General features: G+C 40.3%; 2 protein-coding genes across 2 annotated transcripts; one reads left to right on the top strand and one right to left on the bottom strand.

Moving 5' to 3' along the window:
- The first annotated feature begins 121 nt into the window (after positions 1-121).
- slc17a6a (solute carrier family 17 member 6a) lies at positions 122-8,377 on the top strand. The gene is made up of 12 exons (XM_028584542.1): positions 122-207; positions 1,660-1,915; positions 2,362-2,480; positions 3,428-3,542; positions 4,517-4,604; positions 4,829-4,915; positions 5,176-5,318; positions 5,402-5,551; positions 6,872-7,004; positions 7,093-7,203; positions 7,295-7,422; positions 8,048-8,377. The coding sequence occupies exons 1-12, from the start codon at positions 122-124 to the stop codon at positions 8,375-8,377; spliced, it is 1,746 nt and encodes a 581-aa protein (XP_028440343.1).
- An 8,081-nt stretch (positions 8,378-16,458) lies between these two features.
- On the bottom strand, positions 16,459-18,691 carry fancf (FA complementation group F). Its single transcript, XM_028584767.1, has 2 exons — positions 18,630-18,691; positions 16,459-18,312 (listed from the first exon to the last, which is right to left on the bottom strand). Exon 2 carries the CDS (start codon positions 18,256-18,258, stop codon positions 17,242-17,244), a length of 1,017 nt encoding a protein of 338 aa, XP_028440568.1. The 5' UTR covers positions 18,259-18,312; positions 18,630-18,691; the 3' UTR covers positions 16,459-17,241.
- Positions 18,692-19,041: the final 350 nt, after the last annotated feature.

The following is a 19,041-nucleotide window of genomic DNA, read 5'->3' as shown; positions in this document are numbered from 1 at the left end:
AGACGTTTTCTGCTTAAAAACCAGAAGCGCGTTATTTGGATTACTATCTTAACAATATGCTCATTAATGCAGCACTGCCATTTGTTATAGTACTATAAAACAATTTTAAGATAATTTGAATATGGAGCCAGGCACCGAGAAAGCTGCCCCTACCACTAAGGAGGGAATAAAACAGATCGCAGGAAAGGCCCTCGGGAAAATTTACAGGTAAGGCGAAAGAAATTCCCATTTCTGCATGTCTGTCTATGACAGTATGAATCTGTTGTGAGAAATTAAAAATTGAAAAATGTCCAGATGTTAAGATCACAGATAAAACATGCACTGGCTTTAAATGTGCTTATGACTGAATTACAACGAAATCATGAGGGAAATCTCTTCTTTATGAGATGAATCACGGACAGGATGCTGAAAGCAGAGTCGTGTGGCCCGAATATTTAAGGATCAGATATTTCCCTGGAGAATGATCCCCTCCACCAGCTGCTGTGGGTGTTTTTTAATAATTAATGAAACAGAACGAGTCGTGACACAAGGTCGGAGGATATCTATTACATTATGTATCTAACTGTATTAATCCAAGATCGATGAACTTCATATCAATTGACTTCATTTATTCTTTATACTGTCAGAAGGACTTAAATGAAATGTAGTCCAAAAGAAAACTGATAACTGACTGGAAAGCAAACAGATCTATTCAATTTGAAATCAGAGAAAGGGAGAAGGATGTAGAGGAGCAGTTTTCACATTTATAACATTTTATTATTTATTAATTCTGATTGGAAATACGAATAAAAATAGCCTTTGTTTGAATATTAAGCCGAAAAACCAAAGCTTTTTTTCACAAATCATCTGGAAACACGAGCTTTAAAACAAATACAGATACTTTAGATGACCATTTTGTGCAAGCATACAACATTCGTTTATTTTTTTTACTCCTTAAATGGCTTTCAGATGTTGAACTTGATTTCAAGCTGCAACATTGAAACGTCCAAAGCTATGCAAGAAAAACAATCTGTTGGTTTCATTTAAGCTGTGGCAGGCCTGGTATTTTACTGGATGAGGCCTTCACGTTTCAATGCTTAGTTATTTTTAAATTAACTTACATTTATTTGTACAAATTTGAAGTGAAAGCCAAAGCAAAATACCAAGGCCACATGTATGAGAGCTAATATAAAAAAGGGTCAAAATTAACTCTAAACAACGAGGATGTTGATATTGCTGCAATGCGGTATGAAGGTAATTTTTTCCTCGTTTGCCAACGAGTCTTTCTTTTACAGAAACATGAAGAATTTCAGCAGGGAACGAATAAAAAGCATTTTGACTTTAACTAAAAGGGAGCAGACTTCCAAACGGGCCTGAGGCAAATTAAAAGAAAAAAATAAAGAAGGCCTGTCGTTGAAAGAGCACGAAGTAAAGATGCAAGCATAATTTCCTCTGTAGCATAAACTGCAAACAGCCTGTAAGAGGCATAGGAATAAATGCACGAGTTTTTTTGTTGAAGAAAATCAACGAAATCACATATTTTACACTGATAGTTCTCGCTCCTGTAAATGCAGCTAAATCTGCCTGCATGTTTGATTCCACACATCCGACATGTCTACATTGGATGTTACCTAAAAAAAAAAAAAAAAAGAGCATACATAATCAGCTCGTGTCGTGCAGGAGGTTGGAAAAGCGGCAGCAGACAGGTGATGCGATCGAGCTGACGGAGGATGGGAGACCCAGGGCGGACCAGGAGCGGAAGAAGCCCCTGTGTGACTGCACATGCTTCGGGCTTCCGCGCAGATACATCATCGCTATGCTCAGCGGGCTCGGCTTCTGCATCTCCTTCGGTATCCGGTGTAATTTGGGTGTGGCCATCGTCAGCATGGTCAATAACAGCACGATCCATGAAAACGGCAAGATCATCATCACAGAGGTGCCTGTAAACTCCCCCCCCCAATGCACGAGCCCCACATGCTTAATAAGTGATGAGGGCCAGAGCCTAGAGCATCAATAGGTTTTTAAGCATACCTGGAGAACCTTAATTGAGTTTATATTGCATTTCTTGTACTGAGCATGTATGTTACAGTAGCAAAGTACAAGCAAATACGTGTAGGTTGCTTTATTTGTATTCTTAATTTTCCTAAAAATCTGCTTATTATGTGCTTTAATTATGTGATCGATCACGTTATTTACCACTGGTGTCGCTACAAAGGTAATAAAGCATCACATAAAATAGATCCAGATATCTTTCTACTATCACACTATTTTCCACTGACAGTATTTCACATTTAGATAAGAAGCATTTTAAGGAGTTCACCATGTTACATTGGTTTTCATTTTTGTTTATGATTAAAATGTGTCTTTATTTTTCTCTGAAAGAAAGCGAAATTCAACTGGGGCCCAGAGACCGTGGGGATGATTCATGGCTCCTTCTTCTGGGGCTACATAGTTACTCAGATTCCAGGAGGATACATCTCCTCAAGACTGGCTGCAAACAGGTAACTGCACGCGACCATTTTTGGAAATAAACTACGAATAAATAGTGCGGGTGGGGGTATGAGGAAATGTGTAAATATGTTCCTATTTTTTAATTTCTAATGGAAATGTAGGTGTACTATTTGGATGTTGGTCTCATGGTTTGAATAAAGGAGCCTGACCTTACAGCAGATAAACTGGGGATTTGGCTGATGCCCACCAGGCGTGCCTCCTCATGTTAATGAGCTCCCATGGGACCACCATGTCTAATCCTTTATGTTCAGAGGCATGGCAACCACACCAGCCAAAGCCGTGTGTGAAATGCAGTTCTAAGTAATGATTGTTGTATGAGTTTAATGGCCATACTGCCTCTTTATCACATTATTTTACTAACAACTGATTAGTCAGCTACAATTAGACAAAGGGAACAGAACAAATGTGCAATGTGCTATTTGAAAATTCTGTAAATACAAGAGCGATGCTATAAAAAGCAACCAAAGTAGGATAAGGCCTTGTACATCCACATTATAGGATTGCTAGGTTTCTCATGAGCGAAATTGAGCCTAAAGAAGATGCACATCTTTGAAGAGCTTCATCATGCCAAGTCAGCTGAGCCCCCCTTCTGCTGCAAACACCGCCTGTGCTCACTGGAAACTCAATAACTGCCTGTGTGTGTGTGTGTGTGTGTGTGTGTGTGTGTGTGTGTGTGTGTGTGTGTGTGTGTGTGTGTGTGTGTGTGTGTGTGTGTGACATCAATTAGGATTGATGTATCTTCCTTATCAGTGTTTATTGTTCCAGTATGTGAAGTATCATAACTTGAACATTGTATGGCTATCTTATTGCGTATCTAATGTTTTAATGTCTTTGAAGTGCTTGAATCAATATTGCTGCCATGCTGTATCGTGCTTGAATAAGATTATCTTGTTTTGATGATAATCTTGCAAATAATTCCAACACACTATTTATTCAGAGTTTTCGGTGCTGCCATCGTGCTGACATCCATCCTGAACATGTTCATTCCCTCTGCCGCCCGGACGCACTATGGATGTGTTATCTTTGTGAGGATATTACAAGGGTTGGTGGAGGTACGGATGCACAGTTTGCACATCAGATCCTGACCTTTAAAAGACTCAACAAATGATGCCTCATTATCAAGCTGAGAGCTAAACTAAACCCCTAATGAAATTGTCCTGACATTCTGTATTTGACCATGTTTTACAGTTTGACCATCCTCCTTTTCATACTGAACTCTTTGGCTTTCTATTTGAATTTGAACTAGAACATGAAACCCATTATGGAGAGCTTCCATTCAATATACTGTATACAATTGTCAGATCAGTACAGCAAACAGCATAAACCTCTGAATAGCAGGGCTTATTTATGTTGGTTTCCCTGGCCAAAACAGCTCCATGTTCACATAGAAACATCTAGAACAAAAGAGATAAAAACCACTTGATGTGGGCGGCTCCCACAGCTCAACAGAAAAGAAGATTTCAGCGAGAGATGCTATTATCAGACTGAAGGTCATCCTCCTTTGTGATTTTGTTTTTTGCTGCACGCTGTCGTTTCAATAGCAGCTCATGACCGTTAAGAGAGCGAGCCGCCTGTGTTCAGCACCCATCGACTTATTACTGCAAATTAAACATTAGCATTTCAGGGTGTCTCCCACTGCAAGCCCCAGCAATTTGTGTCTATCAATGGTTGATTGTATGCCACTTAGTGTGTAATGAAGATTTAATGGGAGCAAATTCAGTTTGTTTTTTTCATGAAGTGGGCAGCCTGAATCTGCACTGACTCACACCTAACCCATTATTCTCTATTAGAAAGGTTAGGTACAATGCACGTCCGTTTGTTTGTTATTAACTGCAATTTGTCTTGCATGTCTTTGGCAAAAGAGAACAGACAGCATTATTGAGTTACATTGCATAAATTCTATTGACTGAAAGTGGAAAAATAGATGTAAAATAATTAAGAAGATTAAGAAAAACACAATACAGTTAAAGGAAAATGATCCTTGTGTGTTCAGACTGTGACTGTAATGTCATTTGTCTCCGTGCAGGGAGTGACTTATCCAGCCTGCCACGGGATCTGGAGTAAATGGGCTCCACCGCTGGAAAGAAGTCGTCTGGCAACCATCTCCTTCTGTGGTACAAAATCTACACACATACTCATGTTCCTGTGATTGGCTCATTAGTGTCATAGAGACTTATCATCATATTACTTCATACACTGCAATGCAGGTTTAGAATAACAAAATACTGCTACTCAAATGTGTGTGTAAACGTGTACTGAACACAGTGGGACGACACTGCTCTCTGAATAAGCAGCATGGATCAAATTCTGCCCGGTCATAATATTTTGTCTTGTTCAGGATCATATGCTGGTGCAGTGATAGCCATGCCTCTGGCTGGGATCCTGGTCCAGTACACTGGATGGCCCTCTGTCTTCTATTTGTATGGTGAGTTTCACTGTATTAACACTTTAAAGTGAGACTATGCAACTTTTCAAAGAACAACAGAAGCTGTCTCTTACAAATGAAAAGTTAAATTCATAAGCTCTAACTCGCACCCTTGCTCAATTTGATACACTCAGGAGTTTTATTTGATATATTTAACAAACTAGAATTTAAAATACAGTTCTGTGGGTCTGAGCAACGGTTGGCTGCACAGCATGAGTTTGCAATGACTGGCATGTTCATCTCTCTCATGATCTGTTCAGGATGCTTTGGGATATTTTGGTACATGTTCTGGGTTTTGGTGTCCTATGAGAGCCCAGCGGAGCACCCGACCATCACAGACGAGGAGCGGCGCTATATCGAGGAGAGCATTGGTGAAAGTGCTCAGCTGATGGGCGCAATGGAAGTGAGTTCTCAATCTGTATGCATTGATCTGTAACACCACGCCAATTGCTGTACGTCCAGCTGATTCTCTGTTTGTTTTAACAGAAATACAAGACCCCCTGGAGGAAATTCTTCACCTCCATGCCCGTCTATGCAATCATCGTGGCCAATTTCTGCAGGAGCTGGACCTTTTATCTGCTTCTCATTAGCCAGCCTGCATACTTTGAAGAAGTGTTTGGCTTTGAAATCAGCAAGGTAAATAAACCTAATAATGCCTAGTGTCAGCCAACAAATATCTTTCCATGTCATGTAATCTAATGTTCAAGATTACGAAATAAGATTTCTCAGATATGAATTGCAAATTAAGAACCTTCTTGATATCACTGCTTTGATCTATCCTATTAGGTGCTGAAATGTATAACAATGCTGTTGTTCATTCATTTTGTAATTTGAAATGTATTCTTGATTTTAAAATTTGATAAAAGTGTGATTCTCAATATTAAAGCAGCTATAATCAATAGTTTTTATAATAACAATGTATGGAATGACAATGTGAAAATGTGACAATGTGAAAGGGATCGCTCGTAGTGACGGACCTACAGTACAGAGAATTATCTCTGGAATCTGCAGCTCCTCGGCTTTACGGAGCTTCATAGTGAGTGTTAGCTCATTGTTTAGCTGCCCGACCCGCAACTACTGTTTTGATTCACTCTCACAGCTCTCATGGCATTGTTTTGTTTTTTACAGTGTGGTATTAGTACTTTTACTTAAGTAAAGGATCTGAATACTTCTTCCACCACTGGTTGGTAGAGACCAAAAACTACCTAAAAGAGAGTGACTTATATTGAGTGCATGTAGTAAAGTGCTTGAGCTTTTACAGTTTAAATGGTTTACCTTGACTTATTACTGAATACATTTATGTTGATTTAATCTGAAAATGGAATGTGGGAATCATTACCTCATTTTTTAAGTTGAGTCACAGTTAAAATTCTTTTAGTGAGCCCTTTCACAAAACATTAAGTGGCATAATCTTACTCCTTTGGGAATCTTTCACTGGAAGGCACCGTTGGGAGGCACTGGTTATGGTTAGGGTTAAGGTTAAGGTTAGGGTTAGGTGCCTTGAAGGCAGCTGTCGCAGTGCTGCCTGGAAGGAGCAGTTGGGGGCAAAAAACACCATTGAGCGATTTGAACACTGATTTTGAAGCAAATTGTGTTATTTGTCGGGGCAATTTTACAATAATTGCTTCTGAAAGTGCTGTGGTTTGGTACTTTTCTGATCCTGCTGTCCATGAATAAAGGTGTCAGACAAAGCTTCCAGTTAATCTTAAAATTTCATAATCTTTACCTTCGCTGGAGAGTGTGAAGCATGAATCAAGCTGGTTTGGCAGGTGTAATTCAGCATCAGGATGTGCTGCTATGATTACTGCAGGTGAATTATTGCTCGGATGTGATGCTGCAGTCAGAGGTTGAAACAGACACAACGATTGGGTCTGAGAATAGAGAATCACTTTTGCTTTGACAGTTTCTTTGTGGCTGTCACTTTTGATTTAGACAAGTGTTTTGATGGTTTCTCAGGTTGGTGTAGTGTCAGCGCTCCCTCACTTGGTCATGACCATCGTCGTGCCATTAGGAGGCCAGTTAGCGGACTATCTGCGGACCCACAACATCATGTCCACCACTATGGTCCGGAAAATCATGAACTGCGGAGGTGAGACTTTGATAATCCACTCTCTGTCTGTTACCATATTATTATAGAAGTATTCCTCACTAGTTGACTCTCTTCTGGTTGTTTTTAGGGTTCGGTATGGAAGCCACTCTCTTGTTGGTAGTTGGTTTTTCTCACAGTAAGGGGGTGGCCATCTCTTTTTTAGTTCTGGCAGTGGGTTTTAGTGGATTTGCAATATCAGGTGAGTCTCAGAACAATGGATTCTAGTTCAAATTATTTTGTGTTATTCAAAAGAGCACAAAACTCTGAATTTTCACTCTTTGTTGCTGTAGGTTTCAATGTCAACCATCTAGACATCGCTCCTCGCTATGCCAGCATCCTCATGGGTATATCCAACGGGGTGGGTACCCTGTCAGGGATGGTCTGCCCTTTAATAGTGGGAGCCATGACAAAGAACAAGGTGAGTCATTTCTATTCATACTGTGATGTGAATGTTAATGCAGATTGGAACATTTTATGATGAACACTTTATACCTTTATATGATGGCCGGGGTTAGCTAGTTGATCCAAATCACATTTGACTGGATACATGTACAATATTTAACCGCCCCAAAGTTTTAAACGAGGAGAAAAGAGAGGCATTTTGATATAAAATACACATATTTGGCATGTAACAAGAGATAAATGAACAATAAACATGGGGACACAGGATTAGAATTAGCACTTAACACTCAAACTGCTTCATCAGGACTGAGTGTCGTTTGATCATATTTGACACATGATCTTTGATATTGACAGTGGCCTGGCAACCCCACAACTGTCATCAGACTTTGGTTCTAAATCCTGATTGGTACACAGATAGCATGACATCATCTTTCTCCAACTACTGAACCCACTTCAAATCAGTGGGAAGAGCACAGAGATAAACACAGAAACAGGAATCTTTCATGGGAAACCAAAGCTTTGCGAACTTTAGCAGAACCTTTAGGAGCCCACTACTCATGGTAAGAAGTCAGTTGAGAGAACACATTATCAGGGCCTTAAATAAGTGACTCAGCCAGACTGCAACTGTTTTCTGTCTCTAGACCCGGGAGGAGTGGCAGTATGTCTTCCTCATTGCTGCCCTGGTGCATTACGGGGGAGTGGTGTTTTATGGGATCTTTGCATCTGGGGAGAAACAGCCATGGGCTGACCCTGAAGAAACAAGCGACGAGAAGTGTGGTTTCATTGATGAGGATGAGCTTGCCGAAGAGACGGGGGACATTACGCAGAGTTACGGCGCGATGGGCGGTCCGGCTAAAAGCTACGGGGCCACTGCACAGCTCAACGGAGGCTGGGTGCAGGACTGGGATAAGACGGAGGAGTATGTCCAGGAACCGGCCGGAAAGATGTATGCTGAGCGCGGCTACTCTTAAACCAGACAGTTGTGGAAAGTCTGCTTACAGAAAACAGACTCTCCATCACGTATTGCACAACATTATCTTAGATATTTAAATCCATTCTGTGTATTCAAGTAAAACGGTTACTAGATTCAAAAAGCCAATGTAAAGAAATAGTTAATTGCAATGCAAAACAATCCTCATTAGAGTCTCATGTCTCTCATCACATCTACCTACTGTAGGGCTTCACTATACAGAGAGCAAAGAAAACTGCAGGCCTATGTTGTACTTCTTAAGCACCCAAACCTCATCAACCTACTGGAACAACATGAGCCAGATGACACTGCAGTTGACCATCATATAGGGTCTTTCTCTGAAATACCACTCTGATTGCACTGAAACTATAAGTATTCTAAAAACAAGATTCTATTCTGTTTCTCAAATGTGTTTTATGTACTGTATATATATATGTATACTGTTTCTGTGAGACTATTGTGGATTTTGGGTCGTTGATCTGTGTTAACATTAATATAAAAAGGCCATATTTTTCATGGACAGTACCTTTTCAGGGAGATGTCTGCTTGCAAAAAAAGGTCTCATTCTCCTGGAGTGAAGCCTATAATACACTACTGTATAAGACAAAAAAAGCGTGAGTGAAGTTGAACCGTAGAGTTTTAGTGTGTGTTTGTTTGCATGAATTTGCTCAGATCAGTGTTTCAGATGCAGCCGCCTCACAGTCATTGATAGTCCTCATTCGGCTCACTGCTTTGTTCTTAGATAAGCGTCTTCTGCCATTTTAAATAATAAAATGAACTTTCATAATCAGGTGCCAGTTGTGATGTGAGACAATTCAAAAAAGTGTTGAAGGCGATTGCTCAGAAGACATTGTTTATTGATGTTTGGTGTGCACTGCAATAAATTCTGTGTACCAGCCGCCACCCATCACATTCTGTTTTGTAATGTAACACTGGCTTGCTGTATCTAACTGTAATTGTTTTGGAGTTATGTGATGCTCAACATTAAGGTGTGTGTTTTAACAAATTACTAGGGTCTGGAGAATCCAGCTTTAGTGCTCATGATGCAGGACATGTTTTTGCATTTTGTGAGCGAGGAATGCTGTAATGTATGTGAACAACCAGGTCGTTGTGATCTCTTGGTGTTTCTTGGTTGTTCTCATAGTCACCAACAATACTTTGTTGACACTTTGATATTGTCACGTTTGAGTGGACCACATGAGATAATAGATGGCTCTTTCACCACTTTATTTGCCATTTGAACACTTTCTTCTTTTGCTGTATGAAATTTGCAAGGATGTTTAAAAATATATGAATATTTAAGAATGTTTAAGATGACCAAAATATGCTATTATGGCTTTGTGCCTGAAGTTTATGTAAACAGATAGATGTGATTTTATGGCTTCTAATATTGTGTTTAATGAAGAGATATGTTGATGTCAAAAAGTGTTGTAAAAAAATACTCATTTCATTTTATAAAAAACAACCAAAAGTCACGTTTTTCATGTAATCTTTTCATCTTGTGTGTTGATGTGATGTTCTGTAGTGCATTCAGCTGTTTATTTGAAGGTTAGTGGTCCTCAGAGCCTGGGACCAGACTACCTAACCAGTTAACCACCTTCTCCAATCAGCGTTGTGCATCTCCAATTCTCTCCATGTTTCTCATTAGTAAATCAATGACCGAGGTCTCTGGAGTCCAAGAAGAGAGTATTGGACCCTGTAGCTTGGTAATTGGTAAGGGGAAAATAGCAATGTTAACGCTATTACTGTAGTTTACATTCCTACAATTCAGGATCATTGTCTGTCTTCCCAAAGAGTCCTGACTTTAATATGCAGCGTAGATGAAGAGGTGCACAAAAAGCGAGATTAACCTATTAAACTAATCTCACACTTCTCTGAATTGCACTGGAAAAGAAATATCAGAGGCATAACTGAAAAAGAAAACGCATTGTGAGAATGTAATGCGGAATATTACCCTGTCTCCTCAGTGTGTCTTTACACAACTGACGTCAACTGTGTTACATTCAACATCTTTTATAGAGTGTGGTCTAGACCTACTCTATCTGTAAAGTGTCTTGAGATAACTCTTGTTATGATTTGATACTATAAATACAAGTGAATTGAATTGAATCTTCAACTATTGATCCAGCTTCTGCATTAAATCGTAACAAATCAATACTGTTTAACTCTAGAGCATATGGACTTTTAAAACAAAAAAATGCTTCTAATGAATCAGAATAAATGTTGGTGAGAAGGTTGTGCTACCTTTGTAGAGTAGTTGTCATTGTATTTTCTAGTTATTTGTGACACACTGAACAAACACACTGAATTAAAACACATGAAAGACATCAATGCTCATTATAGTGCAAAGACAGTCAATTTACATTTGAGTCAAATACTTGATGTAATTTACAATGAGTGCAGCTGCAGAATGAGGTTCGATTCCTACATTATCAGTGCTAGAAGCAACCATTAGTCATAAATGCAAAGGGTAAACGCAGTTGAAATACTGACTTTACAAGGTGAAACCTGAAGGCAACATTAGTTCGATGCAACGTTGTTCTGGAATGACGCCATCCACTGAAAATCAGTAACAGCATTTACTGGTTTGTTTAGGTTATAATGGTTGCATGACAGTCAGGCCAAGGAAAATATTCATTTGACCAAAGAAATTATTATGAAAAGAAATAATTAAGAAAATAGAGGCAGATGTACATTTTATACCTGTTACTTTTACCTTAAAAAAGTCAATAAAATAAGAAAATAAAGCAAGAATCTGTGGCAAAATAGTATAACATAGAAAATGCAATATGAAATTTGTAGTCCATGATAAAAAATATCAGTGTATATGTTCTATAGTGGCATATTGATATCTAGATCACAAATGTACATAAGATACTGCATGTTGGTTTAAACACATGCATAGTGTGTGCAGAACTTTCTAAATTGTATAGGCTATACAGCAAACGCCACACACACGAGTCATGAGAGAACTGATGGAGGTATTATGACTCACAGTTAAATCTGAAGTCAGAGGTGTACAGAGCGAACAAGCAAGGTGATATTACCTTATGGTGGCGCCTCTGTGCTGCTCTGCAGTGTGTCAAACACACTGCTCTGGAGGCCTACAAACTGCAGCCCGTCACTGAGGTGGTAAATAATTCAGGAAGATATGGCGTCCATCAATCCATATGCATCACTCAGAGCTCCTACATACAGCAGGAATGGGGAGTCTGGATGAATCAAAGACAGTGATTCTAACTGGGCCTTTCAGCCTCTGCAGGTGGGAATGAGTCAAATGGAGCAGATACAGAATATAAGAGCAGTCCATCATTAGAGGTCTGAGCAGCTTCTTTAAGGTATTCATTACACATGATATCACATTGCAATGTGACCAACTGGAATGTGGTAGGTTATCCAACCTTCTCAGTAGGTCAGGGTGAATATATGCAGGAAAAGTCTCTGCAGCCTCTTACAAATAAACGTTTGCAGCTCCCCTCTCTCCTAAGAATAAATGATAGACAGGCACAAAGTTTTTGGGGGTGGGGGTTAAGGTGTTGACCATCGGTTTTATGCACATGATGGACAGTCTGAATCAATTTAATGTGCAGTCTACAGTAGCCCTGCTCTGTGTCGACTGATGCTTCGATCACAGGAAGCAGCTCCATGTCTGAAACACCTCCAGTAGCAGCAGTGGCAGCAATTACAATAAATCTCAAGTTTCTCCTCCGATTATCTGCTCGCCTGAGGAGGGAAACCATTAACGCTCACCACCGCCTGCTTCTCGGTGCACATGTTAATTTGACAGAAAACACAATTGTGTCACCGGCCACGTGGAACATGTTTTCTCATGCCTAACCAGCCGGAGTGGTCATGGCTGTTGCACCGGTGACGTGCCTGTTGGTGCGCGCGGTAATTGGACAAAATCTGTGTGTCGACATTTCATTCATAGGTGGGAATTCTCTCAGCATTCACCTGCCTCCAACCTCCACCCTCTGTTGTCTTTGCAGAATCTCAGACTTAGTTGTTGTGATGTTGTTGGTGCCGTTTTTGTAATAGCGAGGGCAAGTGAAGGGGGATTGAGTAGTTGTCAGTCTGTGGGGCAGGTGCAGTTTGGCTCCTGGGGGACTGTAATAGGATGAGGCCCAGCCAGAATGAGTGTTTGATGACGGGGTTGCACTCCTCCCCTGGGACTCTGCCTGCATGCAATTATCCTCCTGATCCCTTCTCCAGTCTACAGTCCAAATTGTACACAGCGATCTCTCCTCACTGCTGCCCGAATATTTTTTAACTTACAATTTAAAATACAACTCCCTCATTATGCAAAAAGATCAGGTAATTACAACCCAAAATTTCAAAGCAGTATTGGAGTAATTACTGTTTTATGGCACCCTCCAGTGTGACATTACACTATCTATGGGGCAATTGACTTCATAAACGCCTTCTTCTCCTCCCTTGCTAACTGCTTTATTAATGGAGAGCTTGGCACCCCAAATTAGTCTGTCTCACTAGACATGTTATATGTCTCTATTCTCCCCATGCCAAACATGCAAAGTGAAACTTTTTTTTTTTCCAGAGTGCTATGTTTCCAACGATTTTTACTTAAGATTCTGAGTTTAGAAAAAAAAACTCCCTTTTGTGACATGCAAATGGCGTCCACTGTAAAACATCTCCATCTTGTTGAGCTCCCAAAAGCAACATCAACTGTGTGCTATGATTATTTTCATCTGTGCAGAGAAACAGTGATGCCTTTTAAGGGCAACATTTTCAGACCCGCCATATGTGGAGGGAGAATTGCATCTTCCATAATCAGAGGAAGAGGAGGGAGATTGCTACATCCAATTGTTTTATCCTCCACAAAACTGGTTTACTACAGTTGCATGTGAGGTAATCTATCACAGGTCCTTCCAGTCCCCCTCCCCCATTTCACATTACGTTGACAGCTTCATACCCTCCTCTCTACAACATGCTCCAATCAGGCTTGTATCACACACACAGACAAAGGATGAGAGGCTGATAAGATTTTACATGATATTCTCATTGCTTGCAGTGCTTTGCTTTGGAATCTGGATAAAATGCCAGAATTTGCAGATAAGGGAACATTTATTGCGTTTTAATCTAAGCATTTGTTAACCATAAAATAGCTGCAACTTACAGAACCTCTCTTTTAGGGCAGCATCTAACAATTATTTTCATAATCAATTAATCGTTGCAGCTCTACTTTCTTTTGTTCTTTTTCGTTGTACAGTAATCATTGGCTTTACTACAACGCAACCCCCTCCCTCTGTGCCACAATACAATCGTGTTTCTGCAACCACAGCACCTCACTGGAGCATCTGACAGTGCAGTTTTTATGTGTTGTCCTGAAAAGGACAATGTAAACTTCTTTCATCCTGTTCTTCAGACTCAGTAGAAACAACAGTTTTTTACAGCTTCACTGCAAATAACCCAAATGAAAACATCAATCCCTCTTGGTTGGTGCATGCCTGATGATGGTGGCGACTGATCATCAGCGTCCTGTGAGTGGGACACAGGTGTGCGGAGGGGCCCTCCTGCCTCTGTGATCCGTCACCGAGGCCAGACAAGGGCCAGGCTGGAGCGGCTTAGGCACGTGCCAAGGGAGGGCTCTACACCCCTCCACCCGCTCCTCCACCCCGCCCCTCAGAGGCCTCCCTATTCACACTACCAGATGGGGGCTGGATCTGAGTTTTAATGAACGCTATCCTTCAAGAGCCTTTAGAAGCAGCAGAACAACAGTCGCCTGGAGCATGTCTCCCTGCAGTTTGTTGCTCCACGCTGACACAGAACAATATTACACTGGACAGAATCATGACAATATACAGTCTATGGATAGAATGAAAAACAAGTCAAGGATAAGATGTGAGAGCAGGAAATACTGCGCGTTTCATTTCTAATTTTACATCCTTACTGTTCCAAGAGATTAGCTGCTACTTGAGACTAACCTGACTCCGCCAGATGGATTGCATCGCATTTGCTCGGCATATCCATCTGGGAACTTTCCGTTGGAGAACTTTTGGGAAGGGGCGGAATACTGGTTATTTGATTGGATGAACCATCTGTCTATCACCTATGTTGGTGATAGACGGGCCAAATCAACCAATCAGATCCACAAAGCGTATGAAAATACAACCACAAGCCCGCCCCTGCTGCTGCAGGCAAAGCATAGCTCGTAAGCTCAGCATGCAAGCAACATGTCGGTAAAGGAGATTTGCCATTTGTGTAACGAGAATTTAGGAATAAAAGTCACCATTTCAGGTTCCCGGACCATATTCCAAAAGAAGGATCCAAGAGAAAAAAAGCATTAGCGAGCGGCTAACAGAATTAGGGCTACCGCTGGCTGATAATACTGGTTAGCTGATTGGATAAACCATCGGTCTATCACCACCTAACCCACCTCAAAACCAACGCTGATTGGCCCGGTCGTTTGGCTAACGGCTCCAAATTTTCTCTGCCTCAAGATGCCAGACTGATCTGCGAGTGGAAAACTGGAGCTCGCGAGATCAGGACGGTCTCACGAGGCTAACTTGAGACATCTCCAAGCTAACATTTAAAGTGGGCTGGTGGTAGATATTATGGAGCTGTGTCGACCTCCTGCAGTTTGAAGTTATACAATAGGACAACCCTGTACTTTCACTTTGCAGGTTAAGAGCAGTGGGCAATTTGTCCACATTTTTGACCAAAAAAAAAGGTAAATAGCTGTTTTATATTAAAAGGGTGGTCTTAATACTTAACAAGTGGGACCCTTTGCAAAAGTGAAGTTTTTTTTATATTCAAATAACACAGCTCCTTGTCAAAAAAATAATGATTTTTTTTTGGCATAAAAAGATTGACAATAATGGGCTTTCCTCTTTATTATTATCACTTATCAGACATGTATCCTATATAAATAAAAAAAATTGTTTTCATTGCGTATAGGTAGATAAAGGGAGAGGACTAAATTGTAGGCTTCTCATATGGAGTCAGACTCACACATATGAATCACCACCACGGCTGCTTACCCACTCTGCCAGTTATGTGTAAGGCTGTGAAGAAAAGTGAGAAACATCTAAAAATGAAATAAATAAATGTGTCAGTTTTCAGTCCCAAAGGCTAAATGTGCTGCTTGGTAACAGGATGCAAATTATTCGCTGAATAAACTCCAGAAATGTGTCCCTAAATTATTTATTTTCTCACATTCTGACCTAACATGAGGAAAATTTAAATTAAATGAATTTGCATATATATTTATAACCTAGGACCAATCATTGTTGGTTTACATCCAGCCAGATGCATATGTTCTTCATTGGATGGAAATAAATTGGTTGTGTACATGCAGCCCCTTACTCAGTGACCCGTGTCTGTCTCAACTTGAATTGCTTTCATGGCGTGTTAAACGAGCCGTGCTCGTGTTGGTGTTTCCTTCCGTACGGCGGCCGGGTCTCTAATCCGCTGTCTGCCAGAGTTATGTCACACACAGCTATTGTGGAGGGTTTGATTGAAGACGCCTGGTCTGACTAACTGATCCCTCGCCGCAGAGCTGCTCTGACACACGGGACAGGTCTGAAATGTGTGAATTGGCAGTCGAGTCACATGACTGGCATCAAGCCAATAAAAATGTTTAGATTCAGAGGGAGTGCAGCTTTGTGGTGAAGAGGCAATATTGAGAGATGGTGTGTGAGAAAGTGAAAATGATTTAAGGTGGGCACAGTTAGAAAAGGGTAAATTGGATCACACAATGCTTTTGCTTTCTTTGCTTTTTTTGTAATTTCTTTATAGCCCCCTGTCCAATTAAACTCATTTCTAGACCCTCATAAATAAGCAGCTACCGAATTATTTTTAAACAGCACATCTATAATATATTTGGTAGAAAGGGGTGGATTTATGATGCTATAAATGAAGAAGACTTGAATCTCCAGAGACCAATTTAAAAAGTGTAAACTATTCACTGACTGACAATTACTCAATTTAATTCAGTCAGATCACGTGCTGCTACTGATGACAAGGCAGCATGAGATGATACCATCTGTCCAAACCAGTCTATGGGCCAAACCTTGTAAGCTGTGCATTATTAACAAATATCCAGTTGTATTGAGATTTTTTTTTTATTTATTAATTCCATTATTACAAAGTACATGGATACATTTTACAAACATATTTAAGCTATACTGTGAAAGAGACAGGGTAGCGCAATGTATTTTAAGGCTTCCAGATCCACTAAAGTGAGCATTTTAGAATATTGACACACATTTTTTAATCATATTTCCATCCTGTAAATGTATCCAGTATGTTCTGCTTTTGATTGTCATTATATTTCACAAGTTGAAACAAAGGCAACATAAAGAGTCAAGAATTTAAATAACAAAAGAAAAAAAAAAAACTCTGCGAACTACTGGCTAATATTTAAGAGTTGTGTGCTTTTTATGTATACTTTGCACTGAAAAGACAGTTTTTGCGATACTAATACTTATGATACCTGAGTTTAGGTACCAATACCAAAATTATACTTTTTTCTTCTGTTAGAATATGAACAATTCTTTTCATTTCACTAAAGAAAGTTCTTAAATGTTATCTAATCCAAGCAGCCACACAACAATTTTGCCTAATCAAAATATAAACAAAATTGGAAACTGAACTGAAACGGTCTGATTAGAAGTAAATGTGAATCTGAGCGAGCATTTGATGCCAGCTTTCAGTCATTGACAGCTTCCAATAATGTGTGCTATCGTCACATTTTGTTTGGTATGAAAAAGTTTTGAGGTTTAATATCTACCCCCGGTCAAGCATTGCATATAGATATAAAACGGACTACATTTGTTTATATATTGCATTACAATCGGCTACATTTCAGCATTTCTTCCATCTCCAAAGAAAGCACAAGACTGACAGTCACTTGTTTAATGCTGACTGGAGGTCTCCCCACACACTCAGACCTCTGACATCAAAGTCCCCATCAGAAACTTTCAAAGCATTTAGCTCTTTTTCTACATCCTCCCTCAGAGAGGGACAGGCCTCAAACAAGGTCAGAAAGTGCTCAGTCAGTCTCTGGAAGGACACAGTTCGGTTTGTGCTAGTTTGAGCCCATTCACCCTCACTTATGCTGTATTCCATATCAGAGGCCCACTTTTTCAGCACATCGCAGTATGCATCTCTAAATTTCAGGTGTTCTTTGGCCAGGTCTTTAATAAGTGTAGTAGGCAATGCAGAACACATGTGCTGCAGCACATTGTGCTCTTTCTGCAGCCAGTCCAAGAGAAAATCCTGTGAAGCAGTTTGTGCAGCAGAGTTTTTCGTTGTCAGCAGAGCCGCTGCGATGACCAGACAGAAATGTCCTGCTGCTCCTTCACATCCCTGGAGGACAGAGTCTACAATATGCTCTGTCTGGCAGGCTTCAGTGCCTTGGCTCAGCAGAGCACCCAACCTCTCCATCAGCATCACCCCCTGCACCTCAGCATCAGCACCAATAGCTGACAAGTCTGTGAGAGGACTTAGGACTTTACAAGCAGATTTGCATTGAATAATGTGGCTGCAGAAGCCGGTAACATCCTGATACTCACTCTGCTTGGTAGTGTCAAAGAGTATCTTCATGATGGAGATGGGCAGCTCAGGATTTTTCAACAGCCCAACAAGCAACAAGTGCTGACACCGGGAGATGTCCGAGAAAGAGACTTCTGTGTATTCAGGGAAAACAGCTCGCAAACTTTGATTTGTGAGCTGCAGCTGCTTCTCCATAGTCCTCCTTATGGCAGGGTTATTGTGAAACCTGGAAAAGAGGTTTTCGCAGTACTGTGCCCAGTGAAAAGCTCTGGACAGAGTTTGTTTATCCCACTGCTCCACCACACCGCTCTGCGCCGCCACGGCCAGAAGCTCCGCCGTGCTCGTCAAGTTTTTCAGCACCGCCTCCATGTGGCGCTCTCCGCGTTCACAGTTCAGCCTCTGAGCGCCGGTGGTGGACGCTCACTGTGGAGGAAAGACACAACTTAGCTAGCTAAATATTCACCCAAACGGTCTGACCCCGAAAAACTGCTAAACGTTACTAAGCATTGTTACTAAGCTAGCTAGCGGGTTAGGTTAGCAACAGGTTAGCTAGCTAACAGCTAGATTCGAATAACAGAAGTCAACGTTAAACAAGACTTCCGGTGTCACGTTTTAAAACAAAATCCGTTTTAACGAGTGGTGTCCAGTCCAGCGTTAACGTTACACACAAAAGAGAGTATGGCACACTATTAATGGAATATTTTGTAGGAATTAACATAGTTTCTTGCTGTTGTACTCACTTGTCTTGTTTTCTTTTCTCTGGTCCGCCTGCCTCTGTTACCACTGCGCATGCGTTCTTGAGTGCTAAGTTTTGGCCAATTTATTTTCCTTCAAAATAAAAGCCACCGAGTAACTTACTGCCATAATAATAATAATAATAATAATAATAATAATAATAATAATAATAATAATAATAATAATAATAATAATCGTATTACAATAATTACAATATGCCGAATTAAGGTATGAATCGACACACACATTGGGATTTTGTCATTTTGTTTTTAATGTTTTAATGTTTATAACTATAACTATATTTATTTAATACATCTCTGCAATACTACAAAAACAAAACCCATCTAACTAGGATTAGGAAAAAACTTTCATTCAAGCATTTTTGACAACATTCATAATGTATGTTTTTGGTATTGT

This window comes from Perca flavescens, chromosome 8 (assembly GCF_004354835.1).
Source record: "Perca flavescens isolate YP-PL-M2 chromosome 8, PFLA_1.0, whole genome shotgun sequence".
In the NCBI taxonomy this organism is placed as follows: Eukaryota; Metazoa; Chordata; class Actinopteri; order Perciformes; family Percidae; genus Perca; species Perca flavescens.
The sequence above is the reverse complement of the archived record's forward strand: the minus strand, read 5'-3'. Positions and strand labels throughout refer to the sequence as shown.

Coding starts and splice junctions, on each gene's coding strand:
- slc17a6a (XM_028584542.1), top strand. CDS start 122: ATGGAGCCAGGCACCGAGAAAGCTGCCCCTACCACTAAGGAGGGAATA. Junction 4,605..4,828: donor GGCAACCATCTCCTTCTGTG/GTACAAAATCTA, acceptor TGTCTTGTTCAG/GATCATATGCTGGTGCAGTG. Junction 7,204..7,294: donor TAGTGGATTTGCAATATCAG/GTGAGTCTCAGA, acceptor TTGTTGCTGTAG/GTTTCAATGTCAACCATCTA.
- fancf (XM_028584767.1), bottom strand. CDS start 18,258: ATGGAGGCGGTGCTGAAAAACTTGACGAGCACGGCGGAGCTTCTGGCC.